Below are 19,370 nucleotides of genomic sequence, written 5' to 3'. Positions count from 1 at the left end.
GTTTGTTTAACCAGCATAACCCCCGTTCTCGTTTTTCAGTCGTCAGCCTTGAAATGGTTATTGCAACACTTAGAATGTGTCAATCTGTCACAATCGCCACAAGTCATTTTACTGTTGCTGAAAATTCTACCGCACTTCAAGATATACGGGCTGGCACGAAAAGCGGAAACATTGACATGTCGAAGAGTGGATTACATTCAGTCGTTGACCGACGAGGTAGGTTAATGCAACATATACCGTGCAATAAATGCAAAATATACCTTACTTACTTACTAACAATCCAAAAGTTCGCCCAGCAATCAAGTTAAAAAATGTCCACTGGTTTCTGACTAATTGGCAATTCCAAAAAATATCCATACATGGGGAGGGGTTGGACGAACCTTTTCAAGAGAAAACAAATTTCTTGGAAAAGTGTAAATACCCCACACTTGGAAAAAATTATTTTCGTGTCTTAAAGTGAGGGTGGACGAACTAAAATCAGTTGTTCATCCCCTGGAAATTCAAGAATAACTTTTTACCCCCTGGAAAAATGAAAAAACACTTCTTTAGACCCCCTGGAAATTCTACACGAACTCTTTCAAGGATAAAGCGCCAGCTTGGTTTTTCAAAGCGGCTGTATCGAAGCACTATCCGAGTTCGTGTCATTAAGACGCGTTTTGATTGTTGTGCGAACTATTGGATTGTTGGCTCAGTTCTAAATACTTGAAAATGCTAAATAATGAATGATCTAGTACTCATGAATCAATTATACTTACATTTACCATAGAGAAGTCATAACCCTGCTCTTTGTATTTCCCTGATACAAACAAAGAAAAAGCTTTATATGGCTGAAAGAATAATCTATTGACTTTTTTAACCAACCAAATTTTAAAATATTGTAGTAATCAAATGTTTTGATCAGCTATGAAAAGAAAACAGACATCGAAAGTTTTAACTTTCGTAATAAAAACACCCCCTTCTCACCACAGACCCACTGGGACCCCTTCCCACTGGAAAAATGGCCCAAATATCGTCCCCAGTGAGAAATTATACTCTAAATTTTGTCCCCACTAAAAATAATCGAATAAACCAATCCTCAATGCAAAATATTATTTTATTTTTCCCATCCCCACTAATTTTTCTGACTTGAAAACAATAGATTTTTTAAATCCCCACCCATAAAAAATATGGTGATAACAATCCCCATCGAGTTTCAGTCCATTATTTTTACCCCCACTGGCTGAAAAAATCCTGCCGGGTCTGTGAGAAGGGGGTGTATAAAAAGGAAAATTAACAACCAATCGCCCCAAGAAAGATTTAAACGTCTCCCCTAACTGATTAATCTGGCACCCGATGTAGAAATTTTCTTCCGACACGCTAAAGCTCTGAAGGTCGGGAAAATTTTCAACATCTGGAAGAAATACATTACGGAATTTCGCCTGACCGCGTAATTTTTTAGAAAAATGGGCCCGAGTGCAATTTGGACAGGGAAGGTGTCATGGCCGACAAAATTTGGGTCAGAAAAAACTTCAAAAGGTTTCACGAAATAAATTCAAATACAAAACTTTTTGGAGAAGGAATCATGCAAAATGTAGAAATACTCAAATAAGTATTTTTCCTTCTTTAAACTGATCACAGAAGCAAAAACAAAATAGAAATAACATTGTACACAAAAAAGCCTGAAAGAAGAGAAAAGTCATATTCATCATCTATAATAACACTAAAAGAAAAACTAAAGCTATAGAAAATGAATACTAACCCTCAATGAACACTTTTGTGAAGTTTGATAAAGATTTTATCCAAAAAACTTCAGTGTTTCAGTTCTGGAACACTGAAGTCGGTTTGTCGGTTGTTGGCCGGTGGACAACAGTTATATTTGCAGGACGGTCTAAGATAGATAACAACATGAAAGTTACTGATAAAAGCCTAAGCCCATAGGAACATACCTGCTTTAGTTTCTTTGGTCTTTGAATGGTATAAAATTTGAGAAAGTGCAGAAAAAATCAGCCATCAAAACAAACAAAAACAAAAGTTATGATTATCAACTTTTCTGTGGTAGAAACACATTTTTTGGGCTGGTGCACATACAGAAATTACACTGGATACTAAAACTAATATTCAGGGAGTGATAAGTACAGTTAAACTACAAAAAATCCATCAAAAGAAACCAAAAACAACCATACAGCACACATTTTTTGAAAATTACATCAGCCATGTTGTTTGTAATTTTTGCCGACATACTCATGACGTGGTAACTAACGACAGTGATTTGACGGTCTTTTTGAGGCGCCAGATCTCAAAAAAACAATTTTTGAGCGTTCAGCACGGCCCCGAAAATGAGGGCTAAACTTATGTCGGCACATCAATGGACAACTACTATTCCTCTCCGATGGTATATTGGCCCGCTCCTTTAGAGCTTTAGCGTGGGCGGCCGCCAATACGCCATCGGAATATCAGATAACTAACTGATTGTCCAGGCATACCAGACAGCTTCACCTACATTTTTATAATAAAACCTTAGAAAAATTTTTTGTTTTGAATGGAAATTTTCCTTTATTATAAAGTGTGTTAGGTGTTATTAATCAACATAAAAGGGCTTGCGGAACGAGCGTTCTGTTTTCGCAAAGCGAAGAAAAATGTATAAGAAATCAACGACTATTAATAATAGAATAGAGAATTTAAAAAACAAACTAATAAGAACTTTACAATTCACCAAGAATTTATTGCCAGTGAGTCATAACAATAATGTCAAAGAAGAGGATGTTGGAAAAATTAAAAGACGGATAAAAAGTCATTTGTATATGTCAGTGTTTTTTACACTTTTGGCAAAAACGTACAAACTAATTTTCGTGAAAAACGGTTTTTTCAGTCTAAAATCACGATTCTTGAGTATTTTGGGATGAAAACTTCCAATAAGTTGCGAATTATCATTTTCAAATCTGTTGAAATTTTGTGTTTTTCTCATTTGAAATTGTTATATAAAAATTTCAAAGTTCTAAATACGATTTCCTTACACCTTCATCCCTGAATTTCGAAGAATACAAGCGAAGAGCACTTTTTTATTGCTTATTCCGTCACAAAAGTTATTTAAAGCTAAACATAAATTTTTAAGGTTTTATCAAATGATTTTGAGTTCTATAACATCTAAACTTGATGGAAAATCGTACAAGGTTACCCTAGAAAGTTTTTAGAAAGATATTCCAACCCTTACAGAGTCAATAAGTATTTGAAATTCCATTTAACTTGGACTATATGGAAGCAAAATTATTTAACCATATTGATTATCGAACAAAGAAAGAATTTATAGCATGAACTCATAATACATATGAAGATAAAGTCCCGGGGGGGGGGGGGGTACTACCCTTGTCGACCGACGGGGGTGCTCCGCTGAGGTTCGAAAAATGGACCCTACGTGGGACTCGAAATTTGCGAAAAAAGTGACCCTGAATGGGACTGAAATTCCAAAGTTTCTACTTTTTCCCCAAATTTTCCAGAAATAGGCACCCTACGAGGGACTGATTTTTCTATTTTGGTGTTTTTGCGACCCTACCTGGGACTCGTGGAGGTTAAAAAAGGTACCCTGACCAGCGGAGCATCCCCGTAACCCATTTTGCCCTAGTACCCCCCCCCCCCGGGATAAAGTTAACGAATTTTAACAATGAATGCTAATGAAATAATCTAAAGGAGCTGAGAAGGATTAATATTCCAGCAAGAAATATCAGAAAACCTAACCATAGTAGCCTCTTTGAGCTTTTTCGGACTATTACTTATTTGAAATGATGCTGATGAATTCTTCGAGGCTAGCACTTACTGGAATTCGAGCATTCTGGAGTGCTCGATTAAATTAAATATTTAAAAATACATTATAAGTCGAAGTCTACCAATCACCCAAGCAATGTAACATTTCGAATTCCAACAAAAAAAAAATATTTTCTGGCATTTTTCAAAAGTTTCATGGAATAAATAATCTTTGCACGCTCTAAACTACAAATACTCTCGATGAAAAGTTTCTTTGTCATAAAATGAAACATGAGATTCAAAGCTCAGATTATGGCCAATAACTTGACATGAACGTAACGTATTTTTTAACACAAGAACTAGTTAGGAATATATCAATCTTAGAAGTAACGCTTTATCAAGTGATTATCTAACCTTCTTTTCGAAAGGATTTGATGAAAACATTCGAATGAAGCAAGTCATTTAGGATGAATCATTCCATCCATAGCATTGTTCTTGAAACTAATAGAATTCCAGAAAAAAAACCCAACACTTCTTTACTCGTTCATACTTAATTTTCTTGATCAGTATGTATTGGGATTCAGATAACATCTGGTAAATCATTAGAAGATGATCTGAAACAAACTCCAATGGTCAGAACATATGACACCAAATTTTCAAATCCTTCTGTTTTGAAAAGTTTTTTGTACTGTTTTCACAATTCAGGATCCTTTGGCAAACGATGGACTTTAATAGGGTTACCATTAGAGTCTTTCACAAAAACACAAGCTGGAACTGCAGTTACTTTTCATTGTGGATTGTGAAAACAACTCCAATCTGCTAAAAATTTCAGTCTTCTCTAACTTTTCCTCTCAATCTTGGCTTGTTTTGGTTTGGAATTTTCGCAAGATGGCGCATATCATCGAAAAAGTCCCTACAGCTAGTTACCAGGCCCTTTTACGGAATGTGGCTAATTCTAGAGAGCTCCAAATGAATTTATATCTTACCCTACGGATAAAGCAAGTTTTTTACTATCAGGAGGTGTAAAATTATTCTTTACAAAAAGATACTTCTGAAATGACACCTTTTCTACCAAACTAATAAAAAAAGAGTACCATGATAAGGGGTTATGTAAAAAGTGAAACATGGAATCCCTGCATGCTCCATTTCCAACAAAATGTTAACTTTTCAATGCTAGGGATGCTTTGAGATTGAACAAATGCTTGCTTGAACATAATTTCTCAAATATTGCCCAATAAAATTTTCAATGAAGTTAGTGATTTATCCAACGAAAAAGTGGAATAACTCCTCCAGAATTGCTCTAAATGGAATAATTCTTCCTTTTATGGATTGCGAACGCTTAAAGGCTTCTGCCTGTCAAATTTTATCCCAAAAGCTTAAAAACTCAATGAGTTATTACCGTTGGAATATTTCTTCCATTTCCCAATGGAATAAATTTATGATTAACTGCTCCAAACTTTGAAAGATCGTTACTTTTAGTACAATAACGCTATATAGTTCATTTAAAAAGGAATGGAATCTTCAATCTTTTCTCTCTCCAATAGAACCACTAAATTTGAAAATGAACGAAAACTTTCTATCTAAAATTTGGTTTCAAAAAAGTGCCCAAATTTTCACGTTTTTGCCAAAAGTGTAAAAAACACTGACATATACTCGATTTTGTAATACTTTGTAGTAGTTTCAAAAAATCTTCATGGAAAAAGTATAAAGATATCTGCTCAATACAACTTTTTGCATGGACTTAATAACATAAGGGGTTACAGTGGTATTTAAAAGGGTAACACAGAGTATTTCATACATGGCTTTTAAACTGAAAATAATTTAATGAGTTTTAAAAGATCCTTCTAGAATTTTTCAACAAACGTATCCTGTAAAAAAAGACCCTATTCCAATCATGAAGTAATAAAAACAATAACACATTGATGTGTAGTTTTCGTAATAATGTAGTCTTTCTCGTCATTGTTTTGATTTTGTAGTTTTAAAATATTATTATAGTAAATGTGACATTGTAATATGGACTTTTTGATAGTTTAGGATGTCATAACTAAAAGTGGTAAAGAATAAAATTTATTTACCAAAATATCACTAATTATAATTCACTACTAGTTTTCATACTTTCATGCAATCAAAAAAGCAAATCATGCAATGACTTCAAACCCCTTGAAACATTCCAATATTATAAGGCAGCGATCACGAACCTCTTCGGATGCATTTCATTTTGCCAGTATACATGTCCAAGAATTTTGAGGAAAATGCTGTGAAAGAGTTTATTTTATTTGGAAATTATTTAAAGTGTTTGAACTGAATAATGACCACCAGCAGCAGTGAATTTGAAATTTTCTACTACTGACTTAAAAAGATTAAAAATAAAATGGAAGTGTATTTTCTGATTGCTGCCTTAACATATATTTCTTATGAAAAGCGATGTGTATTACAATAGAATTCCCTCGAGGAGTTCCTAAGAGATATTATTTGTAACACACTCGAAACAATCCCACAATGCATCGCTTTTTTAGAAAAGTAAAAAACTCTGATAAGGTCCATTAAAAAATAATGTGTCTGTTCTTCGCAGCATACCTCCTCAACAAATGTTACTGACCGTACCACAATCACCCAATATTCGATAGTGTATTATGATATTTTTCGTAAAAGTGTTTACTCAAATACGTTGAACCGTGTATTGACAACATGATAAAAAAATCATTGTTCGGCTGAATGTAAAGTTTAACCATGACATGACATTTCCAATAAAATAATAAAGTCTAAATGTTAAATTATTTCGAAATCCAAATGTTGCTTTAAATCTGACTTGACCAGTTGACTGTTGCAGATATTTGTTTGGTTTGATCTCATCAAGCCATAAAAATAGTTTTCAATGAGATCAATTGATGTAATAGGAATGGTTACTCCAATCAATTTTCACAAAAATGTGCCATGCAGTATGGATGCCACAAGGTAAACAACCATCTGTCAGACCATTTATCGAAAATTTCAGTTGACAACAAAAAAAACAGCCACACGCATTATTGTCACATTAGCAAGTGGATGGTAGGACAGCTCTCCTCTCCCAGAGGAAGTGGTAAAAAACCTCAAGAATGATACTCAAGTAAAATTTACAATAAGTGTGAACAGCAGCAATGTTATTTTACAAGCAAATGATGCCTTCCAGCTTAAAAAATCAGCAGGATCCTGCCTTGACAAAAATTGCCATCTTTGTTTCGCAAGTGTGCAAAAGTGAAAGTAAAAAACAAACATCTCGCACTTGATTGGATAGTCAAACTCGATATAATTTTAAAAACACTTTTATTTTATAAAAAAAAGAAAAGTCTACTTTGCTCGGGGTTTTTTCGTGAGCCAAATCGGCAGCATTTCTCGAACATATACAAATTTACGTCCCGCGTACGCAGATCTTGCCAAAGGATGCGGAACGCGCGTTCCGCAAAAAGTATGTCAGCTTTTCATATTACAAAGTGTGTTGATTTTTATTACAAAGTGTGTCAAGTGGTATTACAAAGAGTGGTATCATCATCATGTTAGTGCAGAACCCTCTATCCGATTCTGATTGAAGACAACACCCAATCTCAAAAACAAAGAATCTAAGGGGTACTTTAGAAAAACAGAAGAATATTTAAGGGGGGATTAGAAAATAAGGGTAAAGTACAAATGGAGTTCCAAATTAAGAGGGGAGAAATGGATAAGGGGTGATTTGCTGTTTAAGGGGGACTGAATAACATGAATGAAACCATGGTTTTATTTAGTCGGGGTTTTTGTTCGTCGGGGAAAAATTTCGTCACCTAGAGGCATTTTCGTCACTTTTCCCCGACCAAAATTTCGGATTTGTCGACTAAATTCTCCAAAAGAAATGGTTTCCTTCACTAGCTCGAAAATTGATTCGATGTTTAAAGCACTAATTTCGGTGAAAAAGGTGTAAAAAAATTAGATTTAAATTTTGGTTGCGGGATAAAAAAATCGGGTACAAGTTTTGGTCGGGTGATAAAACGTTACCCCTTCAAAGTTTTCGTCACTTTCCCCCGACATTTTTTCCCCGATAAGGTAGACCGCTAAAGAACCAATCTGGATCGCTTACGGCACAACCAGCCAATAAAGTAGAGTTGTTTTTTTTTAAGTACAGTCCCCCAACAAGAGGAAAGACTCACCAAATAATCTACTTTAGGCAACTCAAACAAACAAGAATTTGAATTCCTGTTTAATTTATGACCAAATGATATTGAAACAAGTTTTATTAAGAGCAGAAGCTTTTCAACATATTTAATCATTCTCAATGCTAAAAATTTCCATTTGTCCCGTTTGATTGGAATAAGTTATGGTTCATCGATCCGGTGACAGTCTTAAAATGCAGAGATTGACAACCGCAACCAGATGGGATTGCAATATACAGTAAAGTCTCTATAGATCGAATGAAGAAGACATTTGAACATCAACTTATATGATCCCTTCAGTTAACAACATAGTGCCTTATAAGCTTTACTCCATAACTCGAAATTTGTTTCTGCCGACCTGCTGAAAAAAAATGGTTTTCTATATTCCTTTTTGCCATCATTCTTGGCTCAATATTTAAAACATTTCCATTACAGAAAAATCCAAACTTGCACGAAGCTTTGGTAGAATTCACTTCCACAAAATCTATGAAGCGAAGGTATACATTTTTGATAAAAAAAATCCAACCTATTTATTTCAAGTTAGTCTGCTATCTCTATTGAAATGTTTTATGTTTTGTTTAGTTACGTAATTTCCACCATTATGGAAGCAGACGTTCGAATTTGTAAAAGTGATCCCTTACGCAAAACGAACGCTCGTTTCCATAATGGCGGAAGTTAAGGAACTTAACAAAAAAAGAACCTCTATCTCTAAGAGGATCTTCTGTATGAATCTGAGCGAACCGTGGTCCAGTGGTAGAGCATCCGGCTACGGTTGGCAAGGTCGTGGTTTCAACCCCCAGCCGGGTCATACCAAAGATTCTCAAAATGGTACTTGATGCTTCTCTGCTTGATGCTCAGCAATTAAGAGAAGGATCAAGGGTAAGTGGAGAAATCCAGGGAGAAAGAGTGGCGCTCTACTCTACCTTCGGGTAGATAGCTATCGAAAGAGGAGCCTTCGGGTCGCCTCCGACTGCGGTCGCAGACTTACTTACTAATCTGAGAAAGATGTCTATTGTCTTGACACGCTCCATCCTTTCACATTAGCTACCCTCGTTTGTGCTCATCAATCGAAAGAATGACCAAACAAGTGACGTCATCAGAAGCATCAACGCTTAGTGCTCATCAACACCCGTTGGCGGATACGCCCCAAGCTGACTATAAGAAGTACATCATCAAAAAGGTTAAAATGTTAATGTGAATCATTACGTTGACTCTCTCTAATTCGATCTTCAAGGGACCAAGAGTTTTTTCTTCGGATTAGAGGAAGATTCGAATTACAGAAAGTATTTTATACTAATTTCTAGCTGAAGCGACCGAAGTTTTAGTTCGAATTATAGAAAGATTCGAATACTAGTGGTTCGAATAACAGAGAGTTTATTCTATTAGTTTATTCACCGCTGCAAGAAAATAAGCTGTCTGAAAAACTAAAATTAATTCAAATTTATGACCTTTACTGCTAAATCTCTTCAATTTTGGCCCGTAAATTGAACGTGTTTAATCTTGAATGCGGGAACTCTTAACTCTGCAACTCTTGACCCACAGGTTTTGTTCATGGTCAGTTTTCAGCTCTTTAGAAGAAATTGTTACCTACCTTTTCAATTTTTTCTCCTTGACAGGCGTGGATGGTCGACTTTGTGAAAAGATTATGTTTCAGTAAACAGGCGAATGAAACGCAAAAGAAAAGTACCGTTCAACTGTTGAGATGCTTGAACCTGGAGGACATCGAAAACATCTTGGAAAACAAGGTACAGATAATGCCATATCAACCACATTGCTGGGATCATCCTTCGTAAAATTTATTTTGAACTAAGGGACCTCTATGTTAAGGGTAACTTAAATTCTTAGGGCACCTTAAACCTGCGTCAATGCCATGAACTAGCAACGGTCAGCTTATGTACGTATCGTATAGATTTTCTGTTAATTTTTCGTTCTATTTCTCCAAATAAAATTTCATTTTCCGGGCACCTTAAAGGGACATAAAAGTAGTAAAATGTAAACATTGCGCGAACCACGTGTCGTTAAAGAGAACAATTAAAATCACGTGTCCAAAACAAACTTGTAAAACAATTGAACAATCAAAATTAGCCATATTTTGTTTGATTTTTTATTTTGACATGTGACATTTGTTTTGATTTTGTATCCGCTGCATACAGTTTGTTTACAAATTTCGCAAGTACTGTTATGTCCCTTTAAGCTTAAAATTTCAAAATTTCCTACCTCGGGTCAAATCATGGTCGGCCCTCGTGTTGTCACTAAACCTTAGGTCCCCGTTATATTAAAATGCTTCCTACGGCACTATCTGAGCAATAAGTAAGGCCTGGGAGGGTCTCTCGTAACAATGATATTACCGCAAACTTTGCTGTTTGCCAATCGGGCTCAAGAAATAACGGAAAACCCTAGTAGATCACGGGATATAAATAAACTTTCCGAACATCTAAGTGCATATAAAACAGTTTGTCTCCATGATCTTAAAAAGCTCTACTTCTCAAGCTAGGTAAATCAGTCAGTAAACCCGAGCATGCCTGTCTATTATATCCTTATTTAAATGGAAATATCTGTTTTAAAGTAATTTTACTACCACCCATTCCCAGGAAAGGTTGGAATATGGCTTCTTCTTGCTTAAAACAAGAGTAAAATATTTATTCAAAGTGACATTTTCAATTAATCTGTTTTAATTAATATCTAATTCGTTATATTTGTAGGACTTCAACCGCAATCTATTGGAGACATGCATCAAACAAGCGCATTTCACGGAACAAGTACAAATGCAAAATCCAAGAAGCGGGACAAATAGTGCACGAATGGTAAATGATTTAACGTCCATGTCTTTCTTCCATTCTTTATTGGAAGGTCTTCTTGAATCGTAACCTAATGATAACAGAAAATTGTGTTTTTATGAACGTAGTATGGACGCTTGTTGGACGAAGAAAATAACAGAAATTTTAAATTCTCTCCCTCTACTTCGAATACAGGATCTTCACCAGACGTTCGGTGCTGGTGAATCAACGGATCGTGAGAACAAAGACCATCTTCTTCTCCTTTCCAAACGGATTGTGGTCAATAAAATACTGTCCACCCTACCCTCCATATCGAACACACACGAATACAGAGAGTTCACATATTTCTCGTACAACAAAGACAAGCTGGTGGCAATGGCGAGTAAGTAATGTTCTATTTTTTTTGTGAATTTAACTTTTTTTTATATAAGGATATGTTTTATGCGAACAATCACGCGCTGAAAATTTTATGAGCCAAACTGAGTCTGGTATGGTCGAGTTTTGAATAAGTAAAAGGAAAAGTAATGGAAACCGGGTATATGCTGAAATACTTAAATTCTCTCAAGATTGGTAAGATAAGAACAATAGACCTTTTCATAAATTACGTCACGAACATCGCTTGCCTCGTATTAAAACAATTACCATGGTGATTATGTCCCTTGAGACATTAAACGATTCTTTTATGAAGAGGAAGTAGTTTTAATAAAATCTGCTGGAATTTAATCACCATGGCAATAATTTCAAAACGAGGCAAGTGATGTTCGTAACGTAATTTATGAAAAGGTCTATTGGAAGCTAAAAGTGCCAAAAAGGCAAGAAAGGTCGAGTTTCAACTAGAATTTACTGGTTCCTGCTGGTTCTTATGAAAAAGAGTAATCATTTTTGGACCTACCCCGGTGGGGTAGAGGTCCTATAAATTAACCGATGTCCGTCCGTCCGTCCGTCCGTTCGTCCGTTCGTCCGTCTGTTACCAGCTTTTCTCAGGATTGGCTCATTAGTTTTTTCTGATTTTTGGCACAATGATGCAAAATGGCAATGCCCAAAATGTGACGGAGCCCGATTTTCGAAAAAAAATCATTTCCGGCCGAAAATGCCGGAAATATGCCGGAAAAACCGTTTTTTGGCATTTTCTCAAGATTTCATCATTAGTTTTTTCTGATTTTTTGCACAAAGATGCGTATTAGCAATGCCCAAAACTTGGCCGAGTCCGATTTTTGAGAAAAAATCTTTTCCGGTCGAAAATGCCGGAAATATGCCGGAAATCGTCGTTTTTGCAGATTTTCATCGGACTTTTTCCTTATATTTCGTTGTTTTTTCACACAAAAACATTATTAATAGCAATGTCCACGATCAAGCATGATTCAATTGTCAATAAAACTGATATTTGAAGCCGGAAATTTCTAAAAATCGCCGGAATAGCCGATTTTCGCCGGAAAAACGGTATTTCTTGAATTTCTTGAGCTGTACTTTATATTTTTTCATGAAATTTTGCACACTGATGCAAAATGTCAATACCTAAATTGTGACGAAGCCAGATTTTCGAAAAAAATTCATTTCCGGCTGAAAATGCCGGAAATATGCCGGAAAAATTGGTTTTTTGGCATTTTCTCGAGATTTTATCATTAGTTTTTTCTGATTTTTTGCTCAAAGATGCGTATTAACAATGCCCAAAACATGGCCGAGTCCGATTTTTGAGAAAAAAATTTTCCGGCGGAAAATGCCTGAAATATGCCGGAAATCGCCGTTTTTCTAGATTTTCATCGGACTTTTTCCCTACAATTGGTTGTTTTTTTCATTCAACCATCAAGCATGTTTCAATTTTCAATAAAACTGATTTTTGAAGCCGGAACTATTTTAAAAGTCGCCGGAACAACCTATTTTCGCCGGAAAGACAGTATTTCTTGAATTTCTCGAGCTGTACTTTATATTTTTTTATGAAATTTCACACACTGACGCAATATGACAATATCTAAAATGTGATGGAGCCCGATTTTCGAAAAACATTTTTTTCCGGCCGAAAATACCGGAAATATGCCGGAAAAACCGGTTTTTTGACATTTTCTCGAATTTTTATTTTTAGTTTTTTCTGATTTTTTTGCAGAAAGATGCGTATTCGCAATGCTCAAAAAATGGCCGAGTTCGATTTTTGAGAAAAAAATTTTTCCGGTCGAAAATTCCGGAAATCGCCGTTTTTGCAGATTTTCATTGGGTTTTTTCCTTATATTTCTATGTTTTTCACACAAAAACATTATTGATAACAACATCAAGTATGATTCAATTGTCAATAAAACTGATTTTTGCAACCAGAACTTTCTATTTATTTTTTCCCTACAACCCTTCCCTCTCCCCCTACCATCAATCAATGATGAATTTTTTTTCATTTTTCTTCTTGCATTGCTATCTAACTTTCATCATCAGGTAGGTCCATTCAGCATCTAGCTTGTTTTCATTATATGTTTTTGAGGTGGTTGCGGTCTAGTGGTGGCGCGCTATTGACTGGAAGGTTGTGGTTCTAAGTCCGGCGCAAATCGATCAGGTAACGGACTGGGTCGCTGGAAGAATCGGCCCTCAAGATAGATACGAGTTCGAATCCTAAACAATAGTCATTAAATATGACTTTTACGTAAAAGTAAACTGATACATTTCTTTTTCCCCAGGTGTTGAAGAGCGATCGGAGTATTTGATGACGATTCGTTGCGTGTTGCGTTTCTTATCACCGTCCTGCTATCAAAACAAATTGTGGAATCTTGGTCATGAAAACGGTCAAGCTGTCGCCAGGTCTGTTCTTCTGGTTCTATTTAATTTTTGGTCTATTTACTGCTACTTGTAATGTGCAAAGAGTATTCATTTTCGCTTTATAAAACTCTACAAAAACTTTAATTAAAACGCCGATCTAAGATATTGTTTTGCAGCTTCCGGAGTTTTGTCTCCAAGAATTTACATGTAGCTCGGTGTGAAGTCATTGCAGTGGTATATATCATGAATAGAAAAATCATAACTTTGCAATCATATCTTTGCAATCATATCCTCACCAGGTTTATTTTAATGTTACCACAAATGTGTGTTCATTGGATCAACGAACAACAACAAGATGTTTTCGTCACATTGGAGTTGTGTTTCCACGTCACTGCTTTGGTGAGTCATGCGTGGTCTCTGTTTCCACCCTCAACACAATTAGAACATTACTTCTCCTCGATTTCCGTTTATCCATTGCACTGTAGGAATTCTTCTGTGCCTTCATTTGCATTCTAGCCGTTCAGTGCCTACAAATAAAAATGAAGGTTTAGGACGTTGACTGATTGCCACATATAATATGGATAACAACGGCTCTCTCTGTCCCTGAGATTCCCACATTTTACTAAAAATAGACAAAAAGAATGAACAATTTTACTATTCCAATCGGTCGGTCGATAGAAGTTACACCACCCAAATGTTTTGATTCCACTTTGTGTATTACTGAGATTGGTGACACATGGTTTAAAAAAAAACACCAAATTATACATAGGAACAGATTGCCACTTACTGAACGAGCCTTCTAACGGATCAATTAAACACTTTCTTTATAGCACTTAAATATTGTAGAGCTCTGGAGATTAACCTGACTTTAATGTAAATACGTAATCTAGCAGCTTTTCTCGTGTTATTTTGTAGCTGCTACATTGTCAGGAGTTATCAGTATGCTTGATGGATCAATCGACTGCATATATCCTCACACAAGCTATCGATGCTATCTACACCTTAGTCAAACAATGTAAGGATATATTTTATATATTTAAAATTGACCCCGTGCATTTGTATTGAAAGTTTGACTTTCAGAGGTTTCGGTTAAAAGGGTCCTGGTTCAATGTTGGTGGGACAGTTTTAACGACACTTGATCCATAATATTCGTTCGAGGTTTATGACAGATTTAAAACTTTTTTTTTTCATTTAGTGGCTTTAGTACACGACGGTGAAATAGCCAACTTGACCAAAAAATTACCAGCTCATGACCAAATGGATGGTGCACAGAATGAAACTAAAGGTTAGTTTTGATCAGTGAGTTTATTTAAGCCCTGTCCTTCAACGTATTTTTGAAATCCAATATGAAAATCAAACAGCACGTTTTTGACCAAGAAAACAAACCAATAAAAGTCTTCCATTGATCGTTTCGTAGTGAAAATCTGTTTGGAATTGTTATTCACAGTTTGACTTTCAATGGTGCAAAAATAATAATCTTAAAGGTTTTGTTTTTAAATAAGAGTGATATCGTTTGCTTACTCGTCAATTTGATTTACAAGCTTTTTGATATGGAATTGACACGGATGTGGAGCAAGATTGGTCAGAAAGAGAAAATGAAATACATTTTTTTGTTTACATCAGCACAATATAACAATAGGTAGGCACTGTCCCGATATGAAACACGTGTCTGATATGAGACGGGTACACTTATGTAAAAATAAAACCTTTAAAGGAAACTCATTCTTCATGTTCATTCAACCTTAGAAGAATCGATTTTCGAAATCAGTTGTCAGCAAGTGTCCGATCTACTGGATGCACTTCAAAATATCATATCACTTGATAACACCGATTACAACAAATGTCTTCCCAAATATTTGGTCTGTCATCTCCGGCAAGTCATCACCGGGCTAGCCCGCCTACCCTTTATCAACAGCTATGTGCGGATACCGCCAATCGTATGGAAATTCGGCTGGTCACCGACCATGGAAGGGTTGTTTCACACCGAATTACCACCTTTACCGGTCGATATCTTGAAAGAAAAAGATGTGCTGAAGGAGTTTGTCTACAGAGTCAACCTAGTTGGTACGGAGCAGCTTTTACGGGTGGTTTTTCCTACTTACTTCTTTAACGGAACAAATGTTCGGGAGTATCGCGATCTACCAAATAATTTCACTTTATATGATAGCTGTTTTCTTGTGGAAACTTTGGTGACTGAGATGGGGCTGAGATGTCTCCACGAGTATGCGTTGCGATCACTTACTTTTTGCTTCCATTTTTTTTTGTTAGAGAAAATGTTATAACATAAGAAAGGAGCGCACGGTTGTTACAAAAGCCCAACTATAGAGACATACTTTTCCAACTCGTAAACAGACTACGTTGATACATGAGTAATTGTTCTTGTTTATAGGTTGGACATCTCGGATGCAGTACGAAGAAACGTGGGCGGCTTTATTGGGCGTTCTGAGTTCACCGCCCTCCTCTGCTGAAGACACCTCCACAGAGGTAAAGACTCTTCATCAGTTTGGAAATGGATTACTCTGTAACTTCTCTTATACAGTGCAGTCTCCATAACTTGATTACTTACAGGGAACACAAAATATTCGAGTTTAGGAAATTTGGAGTTATTGATAACGAAAGTCATAAGTCATTGTTAACGAAAGGTAGAGGTTCAAGTTATAAAGACTGCCACTATATCAGTAATTGGATTGTGTTTCTTCTCTACATTCAGCGCCAAAATATGTTGGCAATTTTGTTATGTTAACGATTTTCAGAATTTAAAGTTCGGGCGAGGATTGCAATTTCAGTACTTATACTTTGTTTCATTAGATTTTTCGATTTGGGAAGGGTTAAGTGGCTTCCAGGCCATATTCTCAGCCATATTGGAACATTTTTGAGCTTTTAGATCCTGAGATCCCAAAGTCCTAAGACTTAGGTCTAGTGTTTAAACTCTACTTTCCAACTGTATTTTAAACCACTTAAATATCACTTGAGGTTTTTAAAGTTTCGAGGGAATTCCCTTTTTGTGCCAAATATCATGGCGGTGAATGGAGCGTACCATTAAGTATACTCTTGCCTTACTTTAAATTTTTTCTTTTTTGCAGGAAGAAATTGAACTCGCAGAAGCCAGTTGTTTGGCTGTTCATTGCATTACATCACTACTATTGGAAACCACTTTGTCGCCGGTCCCAGGGAACTCGGCAATCAGCAAATATTCAGTCATTCATCGGTCACGTGATTTCCCGTTCCTAGGGTCCAAGTAAGTGTATGAAAACTAACGTCTTATTTAAGGAGGCATGTCATTTTGCCCTTCATTCCCTAATTTACGACGAAAATCGGCAGAAAGTCGGCTTTTTAAAGTCAATGTCCTCTTTGGCGTATTTTTCGTGGAAAGATTTGAAATTTCCAACTTTTCGTCGATCTTCTGCCACTTCGATTTGAAATTAGATTATGGAAGGCAGAGAACGTAATATTTTTGGTCCGATTTTTGTATGTGAAAAGAAAAAGCTGTTACAGAGTTGCAATGTTAAGTTATAATGCCTATCTCAAACCGGCAGTGTTCAAAGTGTTCAAAATGTATATCCTGTATAGTCTAGCATGCTAGACGACTAGTTTGGTCACAACCAAAACAAGAATAAAACTAATGTAGTTTATGCAAACTGATATTATCATGTTACGGTAATTGTAATACTATATAACACCAATGTTACTTTATTATATTACCTGTATTATTACGTCCTCAGAGCTGGCAAGAAATTGATCGCCATCCGAAGTGAAATCGAGATGTCGTTTAATCAACAAGTCTCATGCTCATGCACACAAATCAACACCTTTTTCCATCCAGTCGTTCCCAGTCTCCTGTCCACCAAACAACGCAAACAGTACCTGATCAACGGTTGCATGATGGAAGCCAAATTATACGTTGCTAACCTGGAGCTACCCTATGATTTAGATCAGTTCAACATGGGACAGGTTCGGAAAAGCGTTTTCAATTAGTTCCATGTCAACTGTGCATATACATGTACAACTGTACAAAGACCCTCCTTTAGGGTAACGTCCATAAACTCAGCATCACATTTGTTGTACACTATAGTAATCGCAATTCGGGCACGGCTCCACATTGGCATTTGATGTACAGTTGGCTCTTCAATTTAGAAAATGATTCAGGTTACAGAGAGCATTTTACATTGTTTCCAGTTGAGGGTCCAATAATTTATTTCGAATCACAGATTCTACTTATCAAAATTCGAGCTAGAGAGAATTGGTTGTACTGCCAAAAAGAGCAACAACGATTAATTTAGACTCGTTTCATTCATTCAGATTTCAGCATCGGCGATACGACAACGGCTGGTGACGTCAGACGTCCAAGAAGACACAGACAGTGACGATAGCGATTCACTGATCATCAAAGTTAAAGAGAAAGTCTCCACACCAAGCACGTCATCTGAAATCTCAACCAGTTATCGCAAGTTGGAGGAGTTAGACATTCGCTCGTGTTTACAATTCCTTTTGGAACAATACGAGCAATGGTTGTCGATGTACGCTGTACCTAAAACACCGCTCATGCTGAAAATGGAAGCCATCAAATCGGTTTGTTTATACCAATCCTATTTTTGATGTTCTTTAAATCTAATGCAAGCGTCCTCCCGCAAGCTTCAGTTGTGTGCCTATTGTAACATACCACTATCTTTTTGGACTCCAAATCGCAATCATGAATCCTTCAAGATTTACAAACTATAGTGGTCATGATAGCATCTATGAAATTTGTCTCGGATAAAGTTTGAATATTTAACCACAGCTCTTTTGCATGTTTATTCTTAGCCTGTACCAAACTCTTCTTGGCTAAAAAGATAACGCGAGGTTCAACTCTCTGCCAGATTTTTTCAAAATATAAAAAACCTGCGCGCCGGTGGATGAATAGTACAGGTGAATTTTTCCTCGATTTTCGTTTTTTATTCGATAATGATATTCTCTTACATCCATATTTCAGCTGTGCGTACTTTCCGATTTTCTTCTTGAGTTGAACCATTACGAATGGGTATTGGGTATTCTGTTGGACTTCTCACAAAACCATGCTGCAGAAGATGATATCCTGATGCAGTACTTGATACCCACTGCTTGTAAATGTCTGGCTGTCCTTGAACTGGTAAGTTGGTTGGATCATTCCTCTTTCTCGACATTTGAAGTGGCTTTTTGGGGAAGATGCACTTTGGGGTACTTATGTAGTAAAGGATTTAAGTTTTTTTCATGCTTTTTGTTAAGATATGTAACTACCACCATTATGAAAGCAAACGTTCTAGTTGGGTAAGGAACATAGATTTATAAAGCCCGAAGGACTAATGTAAAGCTTTCGCTGAAAAGTGTGCCGTGGTTAGGTAGGAAATCCTACCTAAGTCACGTGACATTACAATAGAATTTCAGCGATTAACCAATCAGAAGCTTCGCGGGTTCTCGAAAACAATAACAACAATATTTTTTCCGATTTTCACTTTTTTTTGCCTGCGATGGCTTAAAGCCCGACATCTAGCCCTTCGAACTTTATAAATATATGGTAAGGGATTGTCTCTACAGAATCGAAAGTTTTATTCCATAATGGTGGAAGTTACGCAACTACACAAAACATAAAAAAGCTCTATATTTGAAGATGGATCTATTTTTTTTCATTCAAACCTCAGCGATGCACGTCCTTTAGCCAAGATGGTTGTTACCTATAGAATTGTTTCTAAAAATGACCGTGCATTTTGTGTTAATAGCTTTAGCAATTATTTGAGCTTGATAAAAGTCAGATAAAATAATATACTTTTGCTTTTTTAGGAAGGGCAACTAGCAGAACGCATCTGTAAAATGCTGGAAGGGTCGTTGAGAAGTCCGCACCTACCATTACAGGTTTGATTGTGTTTCTTTGTTAACTCTCCGAAAGAAATGAGAAAGCATGCAAAATTTATGTATAAGTATGATTAATTCTTAAAATAGGGGTCTTAATATTTATCGCAGTGACAAA

The 19,370-nt window shown here is 36.2% G+C and overlaps 1 protein-coding gene across 4 annotated transcripts in view; it reads left to right on the top strand.

Moving 5' to 3' along the window:
• Positions 1-19,370, top strand: part of LOC136804336 (huntingtin-like) — a 143,199-nt gene that overhangs the window by 39,620 nt on the left and 84,209 nt on the right. For 3 of the 4 annotated variants that reach the window (XM_067061047.1, XM_067061044.1, XM_067061045.1), the window contains exons 31-47: positions 40-216; positions 8,313-8,374; positions 8,922-9,057; positions 9,494-9,622; positions 10,580-10,681; positions 10,850-11,036; positions 13,312-13,432; positions 13,690-13,789; positions 14,306-14,405; positions 14,586-14,675; positions 15,137-15,454; positions 15,780-15,874; positions 16,474-16,628; positions 17,113-17,341; positions 17,690-17,959; positions 18,360-18,515; positions 19,184-19,255. In XM_067061047.1, coding sequence (XP_066917148.1) covers positions 40-216; positions 8,313-8,374; positions 8,922-9,057; positions 9,494-9,622; positions 10,580-10,681; positions 10,850-11,036; positions 13,312-13,432; positions 13,690-13,789; positions 14,306-14,405; positions 14,586-14,675; positions 15,137-15,454; positions 15,780-15,874; positions 16,474-16,628; positions 17,113-17,341; positions 17,690-17,959; positions 18,360-18,515; positions 19,184-19,255 — 2,499 coding nt within the window. The remainder of the gene's footprint in view (positions 1-39; positions 217-8,312; positions 8,375-8,921; positions 9,058-9,493; positions 9,623-10,579; positions 10,682-10,849; positions 11,037-13,311; positions 13,433-13,689; positions 13,790-14,305; positions 14,406-14,585; positions 14,676-15,136; positions 15,455-15,779; positions 15,875-16,473; positions 16,629-17,112; positions 17,342-17,689; positions 17,960-18,359; positions 18,516-19,183; positions 19,256-19,370) is intronic. The other variant, XM_067061046.1, reaches the window with a different exon arrangement.

The sequence above is a fragment of the Clytia hemisphaerica genome, unplaced genomic scaffold (genome assembly GCF_902728285.1).
Source record: "Clytia hemisphaerica strain Z4C2 unplaced genomic scaffold, Clytia hemisphaerica genome assembly, whole genome shotgun sequence".
NCBI classification, from domain to species: Eukaryota; Metazoa; Cnidaria; class Hydrozoa; order Leptothecata; family Clytiidae; genus Clytia; species Clytia hemisphaerica.
The sequence above is the reverse complement of the archived record's forward strand: the minus strand, read 5'-3'. Positions and strand labels throughout refer to the sequence as shown.